A 24,219-nucleotide genomic window follows, 5' to 3' on the forward strand; every position below is an offset into this window, starting at 1 on the left:
CATACATGACCACCTATTGGATTACCCCGATTGATTTCTTATTCATCGTCTTCTCTTGGTTAGGAACCCTAAACCATAATAAATACTCCCAACCCCAATAAAAACCTAATAGAAATATTAGCAGACATTGTTTATTGTTTGCTACTTGGCTTGCTACATTGTCACTCCTATTCTTCATCCATGCTTTGATTCAGTTAGACTCTTCTTTTGTGTAGTATAAGATTTATCCCAGACAGTGAAATATGATCGTCTAGATTAGACGCTATTGACCTGAGATGAGATGGCATGTGTGGTGAGGTGGAGTGTGTACATGATGAGATAAAAGTAGTGTGAATCAAATATTGAAGTATCGTATTTGATTATTATATAGTTGTAAAATATTTGTACAATATAAATAGTATTTCTCAGCTCATCCATACCAAGTGAAATACAAGTAGTGTGTTCATCACAAAAATGAATAATAAAAGTAGTGTGTTGATGAAGTGCAATGTGTACATGTAGAAAGAACCCATGCATATTGCAAAGAAATATAATTAAGGGGGTTGATGGTGTTGCATATGTGGTGAGGTGAAATGCGTGCATGTTGAGATAAATGGAAATAGTGGGGATCAACCGGCCAACAAATTTCCGGCAGATTGAGATGGAAGCACTGGTCGATGGTAATCAATTCAAACTTTTAAGATTACGGTAAAAGTGTGGCCAAAGTGTTAATGAACTGTATCCACCTTCCTGACTATCCCCTAAAACACATTCAAGACATCATCGTAGTAAACAATATCACCGCATTGTACAAGCTGTGGATGGTAAATGAAGCAGCCAAAGTTCCAGTCCGGCAATAAGCTAACCCTGTGATGCATCCGACGACAAACAACTGAAAGAAATTTCCCCCCGAGAGGTGTGCTACACTGAACATAACTGAACTTACGACGACAGCGTTCCTCCATTTCATCGAGGAAGATAGGGCTGTTAGAAGAAACCCGCGGTAAATGATTTCTTCTGACAATGGAGCAATCACACAGTACAGAAACCAACAGACTAGCCTAGAGGTTCCACCATCGGAGAGGATTTCCTTTAATATAGGATCGTATGCATCCTGCGATATTTCAGATTGAATGAACACAGAATTAGGTACTTCCAACAGATTATAAAGCTTCAGTCAGGAAGACTAATGCAATGAATAACACAACAGGAGATGTGTGCAATAGTCGAAAAACTGCAATTTAAGTGGTTGGACCATACTGACCTCGGGACCTATCAGTCTGTCAGCTATCAGAGATGTGAGAAAAACAATAGACATCAGAAGTCCCAACCATAATACAGTTTCTTTTACCCAGCTGGGCCTGGACGAGAACTTCCCAGCAAAGAAGGTACCAACTTGACGGCCAGGCTTTGCAGTGTACTGCAACAGTGCTAAACCCAGAGTGAGCTCTCCTAGTTGAAGCATGGCTGTGGAAACGACCTGCATTGACAGGGTAAAATTTTGCAGGTCAACAATGCACGCAACGGATGAACAAACCATTTACTAGATGAGTGCCGGCGAATAATAGATGAATGAGAAGTTAGCACTCACTGTTGTCAGTGGGTCTAGTGAGGAAGAATGTAGCACTTTGGCTACCACACCGAGTCCTCCAAAGCTCAAGGGAATGTGCAAGACAAGGAGGTATGCTGCAAATGTCCTCCATACATCCTCGGGCTCCCATGGAGTATCTGAAGAAAGAAATGGGTATTCCTGCGATCTCATCACAGAAAGACCATATTACAAGGAATGTGTTTATGACGAAGCATATGTCAGTTCCATTTAAGTACAGATAAGTACCTATTATGTTATGGAGCATTTTAATAGTACAAAATAACTGGTTTGCTCGTCGAATAAAAATAACCCTATTTTCAAAGACAATAAACAGGCAGAAACTAATATTTGTGCAGCATGTTGAGGAAGGGAGGCCCCCCACCCAATCAGCCAAAGAAGCAAAGCAGATTTCAAGAGCGAATTCTATCAGAGGCACAAAGAGCCATTTTCCATGAGGTTATGAGCAGGAAGAGAGTGGTGAGCTGCAGAGGCATTACATCGAACAGCTCGCGGTCGCAGTCCTTGTCGCCAGGAGTAGGAGGAGGTGCAGAAGAGCAAGGGCAGATGAAAGCAGAGGAGGACGAGCGCCGCAGCAGGGGCGCGGCGAGAGCTCTGAATTTCGCGGCGCCAGCACGACGGGGTGGAGCTCCAGCTCCGCCTCCGCCGTTGGTTCTACTTCTCACGGGGTGGAGACGAGGAGGCGACGAGCAACAAGCCGCTGTTACTGTCAGCAGCATATCCGAACGCGCGCGCGAGAGAGACCGCTGGTGCGTGCGAGGCTGTCGCTGAGCCTTCCCAGTTATTCGTTTTTCCGTGCGACCGCGGACGCCCGAGATTGACAGACACAGGAGCCTAAAAAACACACCAGATAACACCACCAAATAAGCGGCCAATGATGCCAAATGATTATTAACAGCATACATATATGGTTTGTTTGTTTCATACAACAGGCCTTATTGTTCTGTTCACAGGTCTTATTATCACGTCAACCTTTCTATTTTTCGCAACAACAGTAGATGGTGATTCTAGACATCCCTCCCTCTACACCGGGTGCCGGTGATCTCTCAACTGTCAGTCACTACGGAGGCAGGATGACTTTCCGGCACAGGATGAGATCCGACAGAGTCTTGCCGTGCCGGTCCACCCTTCTGGAGCAGTTCACGCCGCCGTCGAGGATATTCCTCACCACGATGTTCAATGAGCTGATGCCCAGGACATCGTAAATCTCAACTGCGACGCGCTCAAGCAGATTGTTTCGATGCTCGATCGCTCGGTCATCTGAAAATGACGAATGATCAAGCAGGGGCGAAAGAGAGCCCTTCACCCACTCAGGAGTGATCACTGTCCTGAGCCGACCAATGTCATCTGGGAAATGAGGGATGATGGACAGATTCAGATCGTTCCCCTTGTCGCCGGCTCTGCTGTGGGCCACACGGTACAGGGCGATCTCCGACCCGGATGGAGCTGGAGCAGATACAGGAGGTGCTGGTTCGTCCAGCTTTGTATTCAAGCGTTGTTGAATGCCCGCCGCAAAACTTCCCGTGTACCTATTCTTCTTCTTGCCATTTGTAGACAGTGAACCAGGAATGGCTGAGTTCTTCGCATTGGCTTGCCAGAAGATGTTTTCCCTATCAATCTGTACAAATAGAAAAGAAATTAATGCTATATCAAAAAGTATAACATGTGTTTTAACAATCCTCTAAAGGAATCCTCATCAAGTTAAGAGTGGTCATCCGTACCAGCAACTTCTGCAGAGTTAATTCGTTCTTTCGTCCAGTGCTGCCAAATGGAATTGGAAACAAACTTGTCAAATTGTTTTAGCGACTCCATGAACAAGGAGAGAAGAAAAATGCTGACATCTTCTCCATGAATATGGTAATATTAAATTTCGTTTTCAGAATTAATTTCCATGGTTGATCCCCGCGACATAGGTTAGCCATCTATGTACGTCAGTGCATACATAACTATGTTAAGATCAGCCACAATGAGACAGCACCTACAGTAATAGCTCTGCAAACACAGGACTGAGCGAGTCCTGGATTAGGGGGTGTTCGGGTAGCCGGACTATACCTTCAGCCGGACTCCAGGACTATGAAGATACAAGATTGAAGACTTCGTCCCGTGTCCGGATGGGACTTTCCTTGACGTGGAAGGCAAGTTTGGCGATGCGGATATTCAAGATCTCCTACCATTGTAACCGACTCTATGTAACCCTAACCCTATCCGGTGTCTATATAAACCGGAGGGTTGTAGTCCGTAGGCAATCAACTCCATATACAACAATCATACCATAGGCTAGCTTCTAGGGTTTAGCCTCCTTGATCTCGTGGTAGATCTACTCTTGTACTACCCATATCATCAATATTAATCAAGCAGGACGTAGGGTATTACCTCCATCAAGAGGGCCCGAACCTGGGTAAAACATCGTGTTCCCTGCCTCCTGTTACCATCCGGCCTAGACGCACAGTTCAGGACCCACTACCCGAGATCCGCCGGTTTTGACACCGACATTGGTGCTTTCATTGAGAGTTCCTCTGTGCCGTCACAATCAGGAAGGATGCCTCCTCCCGTCTTTAAAGACGGCGCCGTTGCTAAGGGAGCCTTGGCTGTCGGCCAAACCCTCCGGCTAGGTGGTTTCCTCATGACCGCCTGTTCGGCTGTTGCGCCGACGGTGACCTCTCGGGTCATCAAAAGCAACCTACACGTCGGCTCGGAGCTCGTCGAGCAGATAGATCCAATGAAGCTCTCTTCCGTAAACGAGCTCTTAGATCGCATCGCCGCCCTGGGGTCGCTACGGATTATGACCAGGTTGGGCTTAAACCCGATTTAAGAGAAATTAACTCTCCCCAAGTCACCCACCACGTTGCCGTGGTAGAGACGCTGTGCGGCGATCCTTCATCTATTTTAAGGACTAGCGACGTCCGAATTCCCGACCCCTCCAAGCCGGATACCCGCGGAGGGGGAGATATAACTCAAGACCTGAGCTTAGGATCAGGCAACGGGCCAGATTCACTGGACTACATCCAAGAATCCGAACTTCAGAGTTCGGAAACTCTTCGGCCTCCGAATCTTGGATTGGGTGAGGTTTCAGATTCAACGACACCCGCCCACCCAATCATAAGCGATCCCTCCCAAATCAGGCAGAGGCCCGAGGAAACAGTACATCATTACTGGGCCAGATTCCTCCTTATTATGAACAGGATAAAGGATTGCCGCGAGGAAGACGCAATCTCAATTTTTTGCGGTAATTGCACGGACAAGGGAATCCTTAACGCCGTAAGTCGTCGTGATATCACACGCTTCGCTGACTTGGCGTCCATAATACAAAAATACTATACGATGGAAAGCGCCTGGAAAACCGAAATAAATTTTTGGGATAATCCGGCCTTGAATAGTAATCCCCTCCGAACTAAAAGGGTGCATCATCACAGGACACCCGGGATAAACACCAAAAAGCCAAAACCCTCTATAGGGCATGGAACCGTACTGGAAAGATGGCTTGATGGACCCTGTAGAATTCACAGTACAGAGGACGTCACACCAACTCACAGCCTTAGAGCATGTTAGATACTCTGGCAGGTGGCCAAAATCGGCGAGGACCTCTTAATTCCGGAGGCCGCAGAAAGCCAGCCCAAGGACACCAGTACCGTTCTCACAGTCTTCGAGACTTTCGCATCAAACAATGTGCGAAAAAGAACACTCCGCAGCCTCGCCGAAGTCTATCAAGTTGCAACAATAAATCCATGGAGCGACACTGCCATTACCTTCAACGCAAGTGATGAACCTAGATTCCGAACAGCCCGAGCACCAGCCGCATTGGTCCTCAGTCCCATAGTGGACGGCTTTCGCCTCACCAAGGTGCTCATGGATGGAGGCAGCGGACTGAACCTCATTTATGAGGAAACCCTTCAAAAAATGGAAATAGACTGGAACCGCGTCGAGCGAAGCAGCACAACCTTTAGAGGAATAATCCCCAGTCGGGAAGCGCGCTGCACAGGAAAAATCACACTAGATTGGTGTTCGGCACGCCGGATAATTACAGGTCCGAAGAAGTCACGTTTCAGGTGGCCCCGTTTAAGAGCGGATATCACGCTTTACTAGGGCGGGAAGCATTCACAATCTTCCAAGCAATACCCCATTACGGGTACATGAAGCTTAAGATGCCCGGGCCGAATGGAATTATCACTCTAGCTAGTGATCCGGGCATAGCACTCCGCGCCGAAAACAAGTCGACCGCATTAGCCCTTGAGGCGCTATCCGAAGCCTTAGCGGCCGAGGAACTGACTGCGCTGCGCTCCACGGTTAACAGGGATGATGTGATACTCGACAAGAGATCCAAATCCACATCCTTCAAGCCAGCCGACGAAATAGTCAAATTCCAGGTCCATCCAACGAACTCCAATAAAACAGCTTCAATCGGGGCACGACTGAACCCTGATGCAGACGCCGCACTGCGAGAGTTCCTACGAGAGAACTGGGACATCTTCGCCTGGCACCCTTCAGACATGCCAGGGATCCCACGCAGGCTGGCCGAACACAGCTTAAATATCCTAAAAGGATTTAAACCTGTCAAACAAGCCCTTCGGCGTTTTTCCGAACCCAAGAGACAGGCTATGGAAGAGGAGCTAGCCAAGCTATTGGAGGCCGGATTCATCAGAGACATAAAACATCTGGACTGGCTAGCAAACCTGGTGATGGTACCAAAGAAGGACAAATCCTGGCGCCTGTGTGTCGACTTTAAAGACCTTAACAAGGCTTGCCCAAAGGATCCCTTCCCCCTCCCCCACATCGATCAAATTATCGATGCCACCGCAGGACACGGTTTGTTGTGTTTCCTCGATGCATACTCCGGTTACCATCAAATCAAGATGGCAGAATCAGACCAAGCTGCAACAGCATTCATCACACCATACGGCCCATTCTGCTTTAACACAATGCCCTTCGGGCTAAAAAACGCCGGCGCAACATATCAGCGCATGATCCAGACATGTCTGGTAAACCAGATCGGCAAAACAGTGGAAGCGTATGTGGATGATGTGATCGTCAAATCAAGACATGTCGAATCCCTAGTAAACGACTTGAGGCTTACATTCGCTAACCTCCGACAATATGACATCAAGTTCAACACAGAAAAATGCGTCTTCGGCGTTCCAGCCGGAAAGCTCTGGGCTTCATTGTATCCGGTAGAGGAATTGAAGCAAACTCAGCCAAGATCCGAGCTTTGTCACAATTGGATGTCCCAAAGGACCTTAAACAAATACAAAAATTAACCGGGTGCGTGGCGGCTTTAAGCCGCTTCATCTCCCGCTTGGGAGAAAAGACACTACCCCTTTATCGCCTCCTTCGGCGTACCGAACACTTCGAGTGGACGGATGCCGCCACGGCCGAACTTGATGAAATAAAAGCCATATTAGCAACAAACCCAGTCCTGGCCGCGCCAATCACCGGCGAACCAATATTATTGTACATTGCAGCAACACACCAAGTTGTCAGCGCAGTGCTCGTTGTAGAGCGGGAAACGGACGGACACAAATTCCCCCTTCAAAGGCCGGTCTACTACGTGTCCACTGTCCTCACTCCATGCAAATCACGGTACCCGCATTATCAAAAGATTGCATACGCGGTATTCATGGCATCTCGGAAGCTACGACACTACTTTCAAGAGTGTTCCATAACAGTAGCCTCGGAAGTGCCGCTAAACGATATTATCAATAACCGCGATGCAACGGGCCGGATTGCAAAATGGGCCATCAAGCTTCTCCAGTTCGATATAACCTATAAGCCACGGCGAGCTATTAAATCGCAAGTTTTGGCCGACTTCGTCGCAGAATGGACGAAGGCCGAGCCCCCTAAAGAGTACGGCACATATTCAAATTGGATTATGCATTTCGACGGCTCCAAAATGTTGGCCGGACTGGGGGTCGGCGTCGTCCTGACGTCCCCCACAGGAGACACAATCCAATATGTGCTCCAAATCATGTACATGGATTCCAACAATGCAGCCGAATATGAGGCCCTCCTATATGGCCTCCAGTAGCGGGACGTCATCTATATAAAACCATTCCGAAGGCCAGTCCTCGGACGCCTTCTTTGGAGTTCCGGATAGGTATCCGGTCCCGGCGATGCGCCATACTTCGGCTCCGCCCACTTGGTATATAGACCCCTCTTGAGAACGGGGCACCAGGCAGAATAACCTCTTCCACAGCGCGAAATGAGCCTCAACGCCTAAAAATAGCTCGCAAAGGGCGACGAAACCCGCAATATGCAATACGGAGGCGGGCGTGAGATTGTGCAGCTGGAGGCCGTAGAACTCCAGAAGCCCGCGGAGAAATGGATAAATTAGAAATCCCAGTCCCCTTATTAGATAGGGCACGAGGCACACCCGCTCTCCTTTAGAAGGATTGGGGGTGCTCTCCGCTTGTTTTCCGCCATTGTAGATGGCAAGACCGGCTCGGACCGGGACCATGTATGCCTGAGGGAGAAATCCCTTGGCCTGAAGCAACACTAACTCACTATGCGGGATGGTGCAACTCTCCCAGTCCCCGGGTTTGGGACCGGAGGGGCGAGGGGAGGAGCTGCGACGGCTGGTCATGTTGAAATGGACCTTTGCTAGAAGCGCTCTGATGATAACTCGCGGAAAGGAGAAGATGTGGTTTGGACCTAAATCCCCATCCTGTTAAATAGGCAGCTCGTTTATACGGCTAGGGGTGTGGATGTAAAAACGCCCCGGCTTTTCGCATTCGTTTGACACGTGGAAGACGGCCATTATTGGGCGTGGAAGCCGAGGAGCACTACATTACAAAAATCAGACATTATTCCTACAGGTACACGAGATTTGGAGAAGAACCCGCCTTGCAATGCCGAACAATCTGCGCGCCGGACTCGTCGTCATTGAAGCCTGGTTCGGCGGCTACTGAGGGAATCCTGGATTAGGGGGTGTTCGGGTAGCCGGACTATACCTTCAGCCGGACTCCAGGACTATGAAGATACAAGATTGAAGACTTCGTCCCGTGTCCGGATGGGACTTTCCTTGACGTGGAAGGCAAGTTTGGCGATGCGGATATTCAAGATCTCCTACCATTGTAACCGACTCTATGTAACCCTAACCCTATCCGGTGTCTATATAAACCGGAGGGTTGTAGTCCGTAGGCAATCAACTCCATATACAACAATCATACCATAGGCTAGCTTCTAGGGTTTAGCCTCCTTGATCTCGTGGTAGATCTACTCTTGTACTACCCATATCATCAATATTAATCAAGCAGGACGTAGGGTTTTACCTCCATCAAGAGGGCCCGAACCTGGGTAAAACATCGTGTTCCCTACCTCCTGTTACCATCCGGCCTAGACGCACAGTTCGGGACCCACTACCCGAGATCCGCCGGTTTTGACACCGACAAAGACCAACATGATTATAATTATAAGTACCTGATGCCACCACCTCCGGCTGGACCATTTGTATAAAGTGCAATGAACTCCTCAACGAATCCATCAGCATGCTCCTCCTGCTCAAATAGCCCATCCATCCGAAGTCTAACATCTATCACTTCCTTGGAAGAGTGACGACTGTCATTGTCACCTCCATTAGCTTTCACGCTATCATATCCCATAACATATGCGATAATTTTCTCTTCGATGCCGGGATATCTTTCGTTCATCCATGACCTAACCTAATGCCAGCAGAAAAGGTTTAAATGCAGGAACTGCCTTTATGTTGTCACGTGTAAATAGGTACATTCAATTGTTAACACACCGGAAATCTGAAACAAATATTGCATGCAAATACTTTCATGAACTTACTAGGTATTCTGCTGCCTGAGCGCGCCTTAAACACTCTTGTCCCCCGTATGATATCTCTCCCCAGCCTTTCCATCCATTTGGCTAAAGAAAAAAATGTGAACGACTACAGTGAGAAAGCTAACTATGAGCCTCTTGATAAACTATCTACATAATCAAAGGACCTTCCTTCAGTTCATGAACACTACTGTCTGATTCTATCTGAGAAACTTTAAAATAGTGCGCTTAATTTTAAACAATAAAGCTATCAGACACAAATTTTCAGCAATACAACACATAAAATATTTCACTTTTATTGGTGATTTTTGCGGTTCCAGTAACATAGCATGGAACAGAGTAATTACCCAACTGCGCAACATGTCAATACTAGGCACAGGATGCTTTTAGCTGGAAGAAGACTAAAGACAAACTTTAAATTAGTATAATTTATATTCTTACTAGGAAAACATACAGTAGGAAACAATTGGAGGAGTTTCTCGGGCCGACGAAGATCAGATGGTTTTGCTCCTTTACAGTGAACCTTGTCTTGTGATATTTGATGGAACTGCACGTCACTGAAATCTACAACCTGCTAACAAGTGTTCAGACAAGAAGCTTACATGGGACTGGAAATGTAAGATGACCTCACCAGATCAGGAGTGATGTAGTTTGCAGGGTCTCCAACTTCATACAGAAGCTGTTCTGCACAAGTGCTATAGCTCAGAAGACCTCCGCTACCCTTTGCCTTGCCAACACAAACTTCTCCTTTGTAACTCACTTCAGCATATGGAAGAGACAAATCCCGAAGCTGCTCAAAAGAAAAATCTCGATATGCATCTCCTGCTCTTTACAATACCAGATGTAGAACATAAAAAACATGAATCAAGAATGAAGTGAAAATTCCCACCTAATGATTTTTAAAGGATAAGAGATGTACCAGGATGCATGAAATATCCTCCAGTGAGTTGACAACCACATTCCAGAAGATGGCTAGCCAATGTCCCTTGTGCCAACTTATCAAAGTCATTCCAATTCCAACCCAATTCGTAGACCTTATATTGGAAAGGCAGTGGGAAAAGGATGGACCATTAAGTAAATAACCATGATAGGAAAAATACATATTCAGATTTACATATTTTGAGCAACTTGGAGAGAAGAAAAACATAACTAAGCCCTAACGAAATAAAGGGTTCTCTGAAACAACACCCGAAAATCACTGGAGCTATTATAAGCCCTGCTATTTCAAGAAAATAAGAATCTTTTGTGGCCACAAACTCTACAATCTCCCTTCTACAATAAAAAAATGTTATCCTTTTTGGTAGCTTAGAAGATTCTTTAAAAATTGGAAAATGTAAAAACATTCCCAAGAATCAGAATATAACATGAATTTCTTTTGAATCAACATTATAAAGTGGCATAGATTTTTCATAAGCTGAAGTTCTTTAGGAAGTTCTGTAAAGCTTAGAAATACTGGAACGCTTCTTGTAATGTAGGTTTCTTGACAAATTCTCCTGGTGTAATATATTCGCAAAACATTAACACTTCGTTCAGAAGTAATCAATGATACCAGAACTCTGAATTTTATATGATTTTGTAAACATCTATTGTTGAGAAGTTACACCTCAATTTAAAGATACGAGAAATACGGAAACTCTTCGCAGTAAAAAACAGTAAACCATAAAATTCAAAATAGTTTTGGGAAATGTTTTTACAAGGCATTTTTAGTTTTCTCCAGAAAATTCACATAAAATTACACTAGGAAAGCATGTCAACATCCTTACTGTTTTTATGGTACATCCTCAAATAATTCTTGGTACAGAACATTTATAAGAATTCATAACTTCACTTCCAAACTGATCTGTGAATTGGTCTGGATTTTCAGCCAATTTCTCTATTTTTATGATTGCTCTTAGGAATCAAACTCCTTTGCCAACTTAGTAGTGGGGGAAACAAAATAAGTATGACATGTAGCAATTTTCTGGCAGAATGGAGATTGACGGTGACAAAAATATAAAAAAAGATGGGCTGAAGTAAACTTCTGAAAACATGTAACTTACGCCATCTATGCTGAACTATCCAGTCAAGTTTTGTGCATGAATCAGCAAGAAAGAGAGAGCATTACTGAGCATTGAAGGTTGCCTACTAACAGATTTATATGTTTTAATGTTACATCATCTTGCAGAAGCCAACAGAACCACACAAATTAAAACTCAAATACAAAGATTGCTTCATATTCTTCCTGTTAAAAATGCAGGAAGATGGCCGGGCGCCGGGCACTATCAGCTTGGCTGGGGATGGGTTTATAGATCATAGGTGAGAGATAAACATTGGGGATCCCTTTAATAGAGATGATCAACTGAACACTCAAGCAAGCAATCCCCAACTTAGGTAACAAACCTAATACAGTAGGGATCTAATCTTAACAAACCGTAAAGAGATAACTAATTGGTAGATATAGCTGTAACTTCCACACATGATGTTTTTTTTTTCTTCAGCATGTGTGCAGGCAGAGGCCATAGACCAAGGCCCACGTCCTCCTATGACTGATTTTTTCATATGGTACAATTATGTTGAAAAAAATGAAATTATGAATTATTAGCAAGCATAAAAATAGCCATCAAAGGCATACCATAGGTGCTAAGAATAGTGCAGCATCAGCAACCCGAGAAGTAATGATGACATGTGGTTTGTAAGTTTCCAGGCAATGTACAATGGGGGCTGCACCAAGATATGTGCTTCTTCCCTGCACGCACAAGAAAATACCATCAAATTGAAAACCAAGATAAAACAATATGCAAATTCTCAATGCCCACCACAGAGGAAATAAAAAAAAGGGCAGCCCGGTGCATGTAGCTCCCGCTTGCGCAGGGTCCGGGGAAGGGTCCGACCACTTTGGGTCTATAGTACGCAGCCTTTCCCTACATTTCTGTAGGAGGCTGTTTCCAGGACTTGAAAACGTGACCTCATGGTCACAAGGCAGCAGCTTTACCACTGCGCTCCCCTTCCCACCACAGAGGGAAATGGCCAGGAAAATATATATGTATCAAGGCAAAGCAGCAACAATATGTTAATCCTAAGTTCTATAGTGGGTACGCTATAGAATCTCCTGATCAAACAGTGTCTAAGTCCCTTCTCATTCATAGTATCCTCTCTGAAGATTTCTGTAGATCTTTCAGTAACAATCATTTGGCCACATATGTCAACCACAAAGCTCTTATATGCCACGGACCATATGGTACATAATTACATATATTAACAAACTAACTTCAGAAGATTGGATGCAAATTGCTGATCAGTTATGGTCAGTTACTTCCCCATAAGTTAATAAGACTGAGGCTAAGAAACCAGATATTGCTATTTTATTAAATCAGATGAAGAAAAAAAATAAAATGATGATGAAGAAGTTACCTCTGCCACTCCCATTGATTCATTCGATAATACTGAGTTTTCTGCAAAAAAGACCAAACCCAAAAACAGTTGTAAGCTTATTATCAGTTTTGACTCCACACACAAAGCTATGATGACCGACATTCCTTGATTTATACACAACCTTGGTAGCACCCAAAGTATCATACAATTGGTAGTATCAAACAGATCGAAATTACCTGGACCTGAAATCGATGATTCATAAGCTACAGCGACTGTTATCTCCAGTCCCAAACTAGAAGCAAGGTCCAGTATTTCTTTCTGTGCTCCAGGTGGATCGACTAATAAATGGGAAAGACACTTACAGTATCTAATTGAGAAAACAAACAAATGAGGTAAAGGAAAGCCACAGTCAGCATTGTCTTACTTGCGCCCATGTTAGTAATTATGCAAACTTCTCTATCCAAAGCCAAGGGTAGAAGCACGGACAGCCACTCCTTAACTGCATATTGATACCCCGAAAGGTGCATTGAAATTCTTATTGAAAGTAACATAAGCAATGAGTAAAGTAAAATAAAGTAAATAATATATCCCTACTGAGAAGGACCAAAATATGTTATACATGATAAAAATCAGAGAAGTTTATCCTTGATATGTACAAAGAAGATATACAATTAAATACATGCAATAAGTACTCCATAAACTCGCAACCACAGATGCAGTTCACAAGATAACAGGTATCACCTGCTTTGATTAGCAATACAACTAAATGCATAAGTATCAAATATTTGTCAACAACTATACCTCGGGGGTCAAATCCTTTCCCTCCTGACAGCATAACTTGGTAGCGGTCTGCAAGTGTTCGCTCCGCCAAACACTCAAGTACTATGTAGTTAAGTTCTTCGACTCTCTCCAATAACTTCAAAGCAGCCATCGGCCGGTCACCCCCAAATCCAGCCCCACAGCCAACATATACTTGATTCTTGCGCCGTTGAGGATTGCTCCTCTATGAAGCAACAGATATGTTAGAACAACTGGAGCATTCGTTTCATTAATTCATGATTCGCATGGAAAATTTCCAGTTCTGCAAACAACTAACCAGCTTCACCACACAGTTCTGAATTTCTTCCAGTGCTACTGCCTCCCTGAAATTATTTCGCTATCAGAATGAAGTACATACATGTGGAGCTGCAATTATTTTCCACAAGAGTTTCGGAAAGTGCGGGATTTTTTAACATTGGCAGTCAGATGTGTGATAAACACATTCACATGCACAGAAGCACTAATTTTGGAAACAGAAATACAGCAGCATCAGATAATTCATCTGCATGCACGACCTCAAGGTTCGAAGAAATCACTTTCATTCTAATTTATCAATGACAAACTAAAGAGCCAATCCAGATGGCAGACCCATTTGAGGGTCATGGAGGTTAAGTTGAACCCCCCAGCCCCAGAAGAGGATTTGGATCCGATTTGCTCACAGGAAAGGAATGACCAAACGAAAAACTCTTGGAAGAAAAACCAAAACAAGCTAGGGCTTCCTCGAAAACTGAACAGAAAACCTGAAATTCTAACCATATTTGCATAATCCATAATTGCATAAGAAACCTAATTTGCGATCCGACTGAAGCATAACTACAATTACAAGGAAAAAGCAATTCGCCATGTACCTATAGTAACACATGACAAAAAAAATCAAAGTAGATTCCAACATCGAATCGATAGAGCCACATTAACGAACAAGAAATAGAGTAAGATCCATGTTGTGAAACTCTAATAACCATGCGATTTATAACAATTATAAGCAAGTCACTGGGTCTGGGTGGTCATTACATCAAACAGGTCGCAGGCGCCGTCCTGAGCGGTGCGAGCTGAAAGCAGCTGAAGAAGGACAAGAGCAGAGCAGGAAGGGGAGGTCCGATTTGGACAGGCCGCGTGGATAGGACGAGGAGCCCCGCTTCCAGTTCTCTCGCGAGGAGAACAAGGGCCTCTTTTTTTGAGAGATTTGGGTATTTGGCACTCTGTTCGTGGGGATTTGCTAAATTGTCACTCTCAAGATTTTCTTTATCACTATCATATGTCTCTCAATATGCAAGCTAGCCACTTCATCATGACATGCATGAAAAAAAGACCCATGTCAACATACAAACATGAATTTTCATTCTATTATGCTATATATATTTAATAAACATTTTACAACTATATAGTAATCAAACATAATAAATTATATGTATTTTTAGTTTTAGCTTTTTATATTATTACTTCAAATATTCATGTTTCATATAACAGATCCCATTGAAATATGTTGCAAACTATTTCCGCAACAACATGCGGAGTATCATCTAGTTTTCTTTAAGCTAGAGGCAAAAACTTTGCCTTTTTAATTAAAAAATACACCAGTTAGTAAAGAGCGTCTCCAACAGCGACCCGCAAACTTTCTGCCGCATCCGTCCGCGGATAAGCAACCAGTCTACGGACACGGATGCGGGAGGCGGCCTTCCAACGCTGTCGGCATACATTTTAAGCCGGACTTCGACTTAGCGGACGAAATTCATGCAAACCGGCTGATATTCATCAAAGTTTGGAAAGAAGATATCACAAATCATTCATACATAACATGATAAGTCTAGTACATCAATACCTCAAATTCGATGACGAACAAGTTTTTTAACGGATCATATTGTCCCACACATATTGGCCCTTCAGTTTCATCCAACAGTGTATGTACGTAAATGACCGTCCCTATATCCTGTGATACATCACGACAACACGTACGGGCTACACAATGTGTAGAGTAACATTGAGTGAATGAATAATTCAATCAACAAGTTAAGTAAGAAGAAGCAAAGCTTATGATCTCCTCATCTACCACATGCAACGGCCATCTTGCCTTCAGTTGAGTAACTACTTGACAAAACTTAATGACGATGGTCTAAATGGTGTACCATCGATACGATAATGACCTCATATTTCGATCATGGATGATATGCATGTCATAGGGCGTGCTATTTGTGAGTTGCATTGGAATTTTCTCGAAAAGGAGAAGAAATGCGATATAGTAAAAATAAGTATTTCCTTCAGGTAAAAACCAAAGTTACCAATCCAATAGAAGAACCACACAGAACCTCGTAAACAACACCTGCACACACAAAAGTAAATATTTGCACCTAACACAAACAAGAGGGTTGTCAATCCCCTTGGCAGTTACTTGCATGGATTAAGTCTTGTAGTGGTAGATAATAAATTGCAAACAAGAGGAAAGAAATAAAATTGCAGCAAAGTGTTTTTGTGTTTTTATATATGATAATAGTAGACCCGAGTGCCATAGTTTTCACTAGAGACTTCTCTCTCGAACACATAGCATACGATGGGTAAACAATTACTGTTGGGAAATTGATAGAAAAGCGCATAGTTATGACGATATTTAAGGCAATGATCGTGTATATAGGCATCACGTCCGAGACAAGTACACCGACTCCGGCATGTATCTACTACTATTACTGCATCAATCGACCGCTATCCATCATGCATCTATGGTATTAAGTATAAAACAGAGTGAAGCCTTAAGCAAGATGACATAATGTCGACAAAGTAAACCCAATCAATATGAATAAACCCCGTCCTTTTATACTTAATGGCAACAATACAAATATGTGTTTTGTCCCTTTCCGTCACTCGGATATAGAGCACCGCAATATTGAACCTATTACAAAGCACCTCTCCCACTGAAGATAAATCAATCTAGTTGGACAAACCAAACGGATAGATCGAAGAAAAATACAAAGCTATAACAATCATGCATAATAAAGTTCAGAAAAGACTCCATTAATATTTAGATCATGAACTCACTTCATCGGATCCCAACAAACACACTGCAAAAGAAAATTACGTTTGATAGAACTCCAAGAAGATCGAGGAGAACATTGTATTGAAGATCAAGGAGAGAGAAGAAGCCATCTAGCTACTAGCTATGGCCCCGTAGGTCTGTGGTGAACTACTCACACATCATCGGAAGGGCAATAAAGATGATGTAGAAGCCTTCCGTGATCTATTCCCCCTCCGGCAGAGTATCGAAAAAGGCATACATATGGGATCGCAGAAGAACATAAACATGCGGCGGCAGAAAAAGTGTTTTGGGTGGCTCTATGTTGGTTTTCTGATGTTAGAGATTCTATAGAGGTGAAATTAGGTTAGACGGGGCCATGAGGGGCCCACAAGGCATTAGAACGTGCCCTGTTGCCTTATCGTCTCCTCGTTTGCCTTCTGGTCTCCCTCCGAAGCTTCTAGGGTCTCTCTTGTCCAGAAAAAATCATCAAAAAGTTTCATAGCGTTTGGACTTCGTTTGGTACTGATTTTCTGGAAGACCAAAAATAGGCAAAATACAGTAACTGGCACTAGGCACTGAGTTAATAAGTTAGTCCCAAAAAATGATATAAAATAACATATAATTGCATATAAAACATTCAAGATTGATACTATAATAGCATGGAACGATAAAAAATTATATATACGTTGGAGACGTATCAGGGCACAATGTGCTTTCGTGCATGAAACGATTCATGCACTTCCTGCCAGAAGGTTCCCCCTCTGCTCCTGCCTATGAAATCCACGGATACAGCTAACCACGCATCGCACAACAACTCATCCTCCATGGTCGAGTGCCCCTCCATCTGTCTTACTCTGAAAAAATGACGTGGTGTCTGAAAATAAGCTCAATGGCATTTGACCGAATACCTACTAAGCGTGGTGGCCGCCATGGAGGTCGTCGACAGGGTGGCGGAGTGTACCTGGGTGCAAATGGCTCCACGGTGGACATCGCCATCGTAAAAGGCGAGCTGACGAGTCGGTGCTGGTTGCAAACATCTGGCAATGCTTGTGCGGCGGTTGGAGAGGTACAACGGCGGCGGTGGAGGTTGCGGGTGCAAAGTAAGGGGGTTTAGTGGCGAAGTGGAAGAAAATGGGACCGAGAGGGCTGATTTAGTGGGCATGGGGTGCCGGAGTCCAACGTGGTTGTTGTCCGGACTCCCGCACCCCCACCTTGTCTCCACTTTGCCGGAGAAAGTGTGTCCGGGTCATCGAGTGGACCGATACATGCCCCGTTTGATGGCTTCCGCGATCCGGACGTATGCGGGCGATTTGAGGGTCGGCGTTGGAGATGCCCTAAGGTCATCTATTAATGTGACCTCAAATCGGACACTGCATCTGGCCACGAATCAGTGGGGACTAGTTCATGGACACTGATGCAGAAGCCGCCCATCCAACTATAACCGCAAATTTTTCACTGTTTTTGTAAGTCTACAAGCTTAAAATAATTGTATATCAAATCGTAGTTCTAACTTAAATATTACAATCCAACAAAATTTTCAAATTAACGTAGTTTAAACTTGAAATTAAATAGCACATATGTTTTACTTTTCCTCTTTAACCGCCCACAAGTGATCAATTAATTTTTTTTCTTGAGTTGCTCGATGCTAAATTTGTTGATGCATTTGAATAAACCCATCGCCCATGTTATGATATGGAAGTTTGATAGGATCACCCATGTTCTCAAATTCAAGAATGAGGCAACATCCTCACCCTCATCCTCCACGATCATGTTGTGCATGATCACACAACATGTCATCACCCCACAAGGTCTTCGGATCTCATTGTTTGGTAGGTCCATGAACAACTGCAAAACGGGCCTGGAGAACTCCAAATGCCCTCTCAACATCCTTTTTAGCTGCTTCTTGTTTTTAGGAAAAGTGAGACCTCTTCTGACCAACTAGCCTAGAGATGGTCTTGACAAAGGTAACCCAAAGAGGATAGATACGTCAACCAGATAGTATCCCCATGTTGTATTCATGGCCATTAACAGTACATTTGTAAGGAAGAGCTTTTGCTTCAGTCAGCCTAGCAAACAATGGAGATCGCTGCAGTACATTGATTTCATTGTGATACACATGCATACCAAAGAGAACGTGCCAAATAGATTATGTGATGCAACTGCTTCAAGAATGATGGTGTGCTTCTTAACAATACTCTGGTATTTCCCTTGTAGAGTTTTTGGCAGCTCTACCATCTCCAATGCAGGAAGTCGAGAGATCCGAGCAAACCTGGCCACCAGTCCGACCCATGTACAATGGGTCGTCGCCCAGAGGACCCCTTACTCCATGATTCCCTTAGGGGACCCGATCTGTGGATCTTGGATCAATGGTAACATGAGACAAGGGACACGGTGTTTACCCAGGTTCGGGCCCTCTCGAAGAGGTAATACCCTATGTCCTGCTTTGATTATATTGGTGGTTGTGTGTCAAGTACAAGCTTGTTCTACCTCAAGATCGAGAGTTGTGTTCTAACCCTAAGGCTAGGTGAATGAGATTATGATCGGGTCCCCTCTACAGGCTAAACCCCTTGGCTTATATACACGCTGGAGGGGTACCTAGGGTTACATAGTCGGTTGTAGATCTAGGGATGCGTATGGTGGTCACCGGAGCTGTCCTTGGAGTACACGTCAAGTCTTCGGCAGAGGCTGTCTTGATCACGTCGAGGTGTGAGGCTTTCAGAGTCCTTCCTTATGAGAATGAGGGCCCATAGGCTCGGCCTGAGGACTGTGGGACAACTAGGTTGGTACCCCCTAGTCAGGACACCGTCACTTTGCAAGAGAGTTAGATTCCAGTTTTTGGATCGAATCGAAACCAAGTTGCACATTTCAACACTTATAAAAAATAGCATGGGTATGAGAACTTATTCTTACAACCATATATTTGCGAACCAGATCATCATGATATTCGTTTGTGCTCTCGAAGTCAGCACCAAGATGTGCCTGCAACATCTCAAAGTGGGGGATGTGTCCAAATTATGTTTTGACCGGCACGTGTCTTGCATCAAGAATCAATTGTCTAACCAAATACCTCATCCGTCGTGCGGGGTTGCCTTGGTAGTTAAGATAAAATGAGACAAAAGCATTGGATGTTTAATGGCTACACCTTTTATATCCCAAGAGATAGGATCCACGCTACCGCACTAAACCTTTTTCTCACCAGTGTTCAGAATAGTGTTTCATGGTCTCTCTGCCCTTAGCCTCTTCGTGGCTCGATCTCTCTGATCTTGGGTACCTGCAGGGACAAAGATCACGAACGAGACAAGAGAAAACTATGAAACAATTTTATTTCACACATACAAGACATCAAAATACTTGCACCAATCCCTCCAACAAATACATAGGGTTGCAGGGTTGTGCCTCAACCCATGACCCTACCAGATTACTCACACATAGTGATTAGATCGCAAGAAGAAACCATTTAAGAACACATCATAAAGATTGATTGATAATATGTCTTACAGTAGTTGTCGGATGCGATACACGGTTACAAGGTATGGCTAATTTGGATGAGTTCTACGGTGGTGGTGAGATGGAAAATGGCGGCGGTTAGAGTTGTTGTGGATGACGAAGATGGAGGTCTCGACGATGTTCTGCTACATTTCTGGTGCTGACCCCTTTGTAGTGTTGGAAATATGCCCTAGAGGCAATAATAAAAGCGTTATTATTATATTTCCTTGTTCATGATAATTGTCTTTATTCATGCTATAATTGTGTTATCCGGAAATCGTAATACATGTGTGAATAACAGACACCAACATGTCCCTAGTAAGCCTCTAGTTGACTAGCTCGTTAATCAACGGATAGTCATGGTTTCCTGACTATGGACATTGGATGTCATTGATAACGAGATCACATCATTAGGAGAATGATGTGATGGACAAGACCCAATCCTAAACATAGCACAAGATCGTATAGTTCGTTTGCTAGAGTTTTCCAATGTCAAAGTATCTTTTCCTTGGACCATGAGATCGTGTAACTCCCGGATACCGTAGGAGTGCTTTGGGTATACCAAACGTCACAAGTAACTGGGTGACTATAAAGGTATACTACGGGTATCTCCGAAAGTGTCTGTTGGGTTGACACGGATCAAGACTGGAATTTGTCACTCCGTATGACGGAGAGGTATCACCGGGCCCACTCGGTAATGCATCATCATAATGAGCTCAAAGTGACCAAGTGTCTGGTCACGGGATCATGCATTACGGTACGAGTAAAGTGACTTGCCGGTAACGAGATTGAACGAGGTATTGGGATACCGACGATCGAATCTCGGGCAAGTAACATATCGATTGACAAAGGGAATTGCATACGGGGTTGATTGAATCCTCGACATCGTGGTTCATCCGATGAAATCATCGTGGAGCATGTGGGAGCCAACATGGATATCCAGATCCCGCTGTTGGTTATTGACCGGAGAGTCGTCTCGGTCATGTCTGCTTGTCTCCCGAACCCGTAGGGTCTACACACTTAAGGTTCGGTGACGCTAGGGTTGTGAAGATATGTATATGCAGAAACCCGAATGTTGTTCGGAGTCCCGGATGAGATCCCGGACGTCACGAGGAGTTCTGGAATGGTCCGGAGGTAAAGAATTATATATAGGAAATGCTGTTTCGGCCATCGGGACAAGTTTCGGGGTTATCGGTATTGTACCGGGACCACCGGAGGGGTCCCGGGGGCCCACCGGGTGGGGCCACCTGTCCCGGGGGGCCACATGGGCTGTAGGGGGTGCGCCTTGGCCTACATGGGCCAAGGGCACCAGCCCCACTAGGCCCATGCGCCTAGGGTTTCCATGGGGGAGGAGTCCAAGTGGTGGAAGGCACCTCTGGGTGCCTTGGGGGGGAGGGAATCCTCCCCCTGGCCGCCGCACCTAGGAGATCAGATCTCCTAGGCTGCGCACCACCCCCCCTTGGCCCTCCTATATATAGTGGGGGAGAGGAGGGACTTGATACACCAGCCCCTGGCGCCTCCCTCTCTCCCCGTTACGTCTCTCTCGCGTAGTATAGGCGAAGCCCTGCTACTGTGACTCCCTGCATCCACCACCACGCCGTCGTGCTGCTGGATCTTCATCAACCTCTCCTTCCCCCTTGCTGGATCAAGTAGGAGGAGACGTCTCCCGTCCCGTACGTGTGTTGAACGCGGAGGTGCCGTCCGTTCGGCGCTTGGTCATCGGTGATTTGGATCACGTCGTGTTCGACTACATCATCACCGTTCTTTGAACGCTTCCGTGCGCGATCTACAAAGGTATGTAGATGCATCCAATGACTCGTTGCTAGATGAACTCCTAGATGATCTTGGTGAACGAGTAGGAAATTTTTTGTTTTCTGCAACGTTCCCCAACAGTGGCATCATGAGCTAGGTCTATGCGTAGTTCTTCTTGCGCGAGTAGAACACAATTTGTTGTGGGCGTAGATTTGTCAACTTTCTTGCCATTACTAGTCTTTTCTTGCTTCAGCGGTATTGTGGGATGAAGCGGCCCGGACCAACCTTACACGTACGCTTACGTGAGACCGGTTCCACCGACTAACATGCACTAGTTGCATAAGGTGGCTGGCGGGTGTCTGTCTCTCCCACTTTAGTTGGAGCGGATTCGATGAACAGGGTCCTTATGAAGGGTAAATAGAAGTTGACAAATCATGTTGTGGCTTTAACGTAGGTAAGAAGACGTTCTTGCTAGAACCCTAATTCAGCCACGTAAAACTTGCAACAACAATTAGAGGACGTCTAACTTGTTTTTGCAGCAAGTGGTTTGTGATATGATATGGCCAAAGTTGTGATGAATGATGAATGATCTATATGTGATGTATGAGATGTTCATGCTATTGTAATAGGATCCACGACTTGCATGTCGATGAGTATGACAACCGGCAGGAGCCATAGGAGTTGTCTTTATTCTTTTATATGACCTGCGTGTCATTGAGAAACGCCGTGTAAATTACTTTACTTTATTGCTAAACGCGTTAGCCATAGTAGTAGAAGTAATAGTTGGCGAGCAACTTCATGGAGACACGATGATGGAGATCATGATGATGGAGATCATGGTGTCAAGCCGGTGACAAGATGATCATGGAGCCCCAAGATGGAGATCAAAGGAGCTATGTGATATTGGCCATATCATGTCACGTCTATTATTTGATTGCATGTGATGTTTATCATGTTTTTGCATCTTGTTTACTTAGAACGACGGTAGTAAATAAGATGATCTCTCATAACAATTTCAAGAAGTGTTCTCCCCTAACTGTGCACCGTTGCTAAAGTTCGTCGTTTCTAAGCATGCCGTGATGATCGGGTGTGATGGATCCTTACGTTCACATACAACGGGTGTTGATGAGCCTAGCATGTACAGACATGGCCTCGGAACACATGCAAAACACTTAGGGTTAACTTGACGAGCCTAGCATGTACAGACATGGCCTCGGAACACAGAAGACCGAAAGGTCGAGCATGAGTCGTATAGAAGATACGATCAACATGAAGATGTTCACCGACGTTGACTAGTCCGTCTCACGTGATGATCGGACACGGTCTAGTTAACCCGGATCATGTAATACTTAGATGACTAGAGGGATGTCTAATCTAAGTGGGAGTTCATTAATAATTTGATTAGATGAACTTAATTATCATGAACTTAGTCTAAATATATTTTACACTATGTCTTGTAGATCAAATGGCCCACGTAGTCCTCAACTTCAACGCGTTCCTAGAGAAAACCAAGCTGAAAGACGATGGCAGCAATTATACGGACTGGGTCCGGAACCTGAGGATCATCCTCATAGCTGCCAAGAAAGATTATGTCCTACAAGCACCGCTAGGTGAAGCTCCCATCCCACAGAACCAAGACGTTATGAACGCTTGGCAGACACGTGTTGACGACTACTCCCTCGTTCAGTGCGGCATGCTTTACAGCTTAGAGCCGGGGCTCCAAAAGCGTTTTGAGAGACATGGAGCATATGAGTTGTTCGAAGAGCTGAAAATGGTTTTTCAAGCTCATGCCCGGATCGAGAGATATGAAGTCTCCGATAAGTTCTTCAGTTGTAAGATGGAGGAAAATAGTTCTGTCAGTGAGCACATACTCACTATGTCTGGGTTGCATAACCGCTTGTCTCAGCTGGGAGTTAATCTCCCGGATGATGCGGTCATTGACAGAATCCTCCAGTCGCTTCCACCAAGCTACAAGAGCTTTGTGATGAACTTCAACATGCAGGGGATGCAAAAGACCATTCCTGACTTGTTCTCAATGCTGAAATCAGCGGAGGTAGAAGTCAAGAAGGAACATCAAGTGTTGATGGTCAATAAAACCACTAAGTTCAAGAAAGGCAAGGGTAAAAAGAACTTCAAGAAGGACGGCAAGGAGGTTGCCGCGCCCGGCAAGCAAGCTGCCGGGAAGAAGCCAAAGAATGGACCCAAGCCCGAGACTGAGTGCTTTTATTGCAAGGGAAGCGGTCACTGGAAGCGGAACTGCCCTAAGTACTTAGCAGACAAGAAGGCCGGCAAAACAAAAGGTATATTTGATATACATGTAATTGATGTGTACCTTACCAGTACTCGTAGTGACTCCTGGGTATTTGATACCGGTGCCGTTGCTCATATTTGTAACTCACAACAGGAGCTGCGGAATAAACGGAGACTGGCGAAGGACGAGGTG

At 44.7% G+C, this 24,219-nt stretch overlaps 2 protein-coding genes across 4 annotated transcripts; both read right to left on the reverse strand.

Annotated features, from left to right (window-relative positions):
- Window positions 1-660: 660 nt before the first annotated feature.
- LOC125519831 lies at window positions 661-2,493 on the reverse strand. The gene is made up of 4 exons (XM_048684605.1): window positions 2,068-2,493; window positions 1,571-1,729; window positions 1,244-1,459; window positions 661-1,093 (listed from the first exon to the last, which is right to left on the reverse strand). The coding sequence occupies exons 1-4, from the start codon at window positions 2,491-2,493 to the stop codon at window positions 752-754; spliced, it is 1,143 nt and encodes a 380-aa protein (XP_048540562.1). The 3' UTR covers window positions 661-751.
- LOC125519829 lies at window positions 2,453-14,769 on the reverse strand. Of its 3 annotated transcripts, none has more exons than XM_048684603.1 (14): window positions 14,546-14,769; window positions 13,812-13,857; window positions 13,517-13,718; window positions 13,140-13,214; window positions 12,958-13,053; window positions 12,755-12,795; window positions 11,976-12,089; window positions 10,284-10,398; window positions 9,996-10,186; window positions 9,819-9,935; window positions 9,371-9,451; window positions 8,999-9,240; window positions 3,310-3,349; window positions 2,453-3,206 (listed from the first exon to the last, which is right to left on the reverse strand). In XM_048684603.1, coding segments are annotated over exons 1-14 (1,920 nt in total). In that variant the 5' UTR covers window positions 14,548-14,769; the 3' UTR covers window positions 2,453-2,648. The 3 variants fall into 3 exon arrangements, with proteins under 3 accessions (XP_048540560.1, XP_048540559.1, XP_048540561.1); XM_048684602.1 differs by having other exon boundaries at window positions 12,952-13,053; XM_048684604.1 differs by having other exon boundaries at window positions 12,952-13,053; window positions 13,812-13,849; window positions 14,546-14,746.
- Window positions 14,770-24,219: the final 9,450 nt, after the last annotated feature.

The sequence above is a fragment of the Triticum urartu genome, chromosome 7 (genome assembly GCF_003073215.2).
Source record: "Triticum urartu cultivar G1812 chromosome 7, Tu2.1, whole genome shotgun sequence".
NCBI lineage: Eukaryota > Viridiplantae > Streptophyta > Magnoliopsida > Poales > Poaceae > Triticum > Triticum urartu.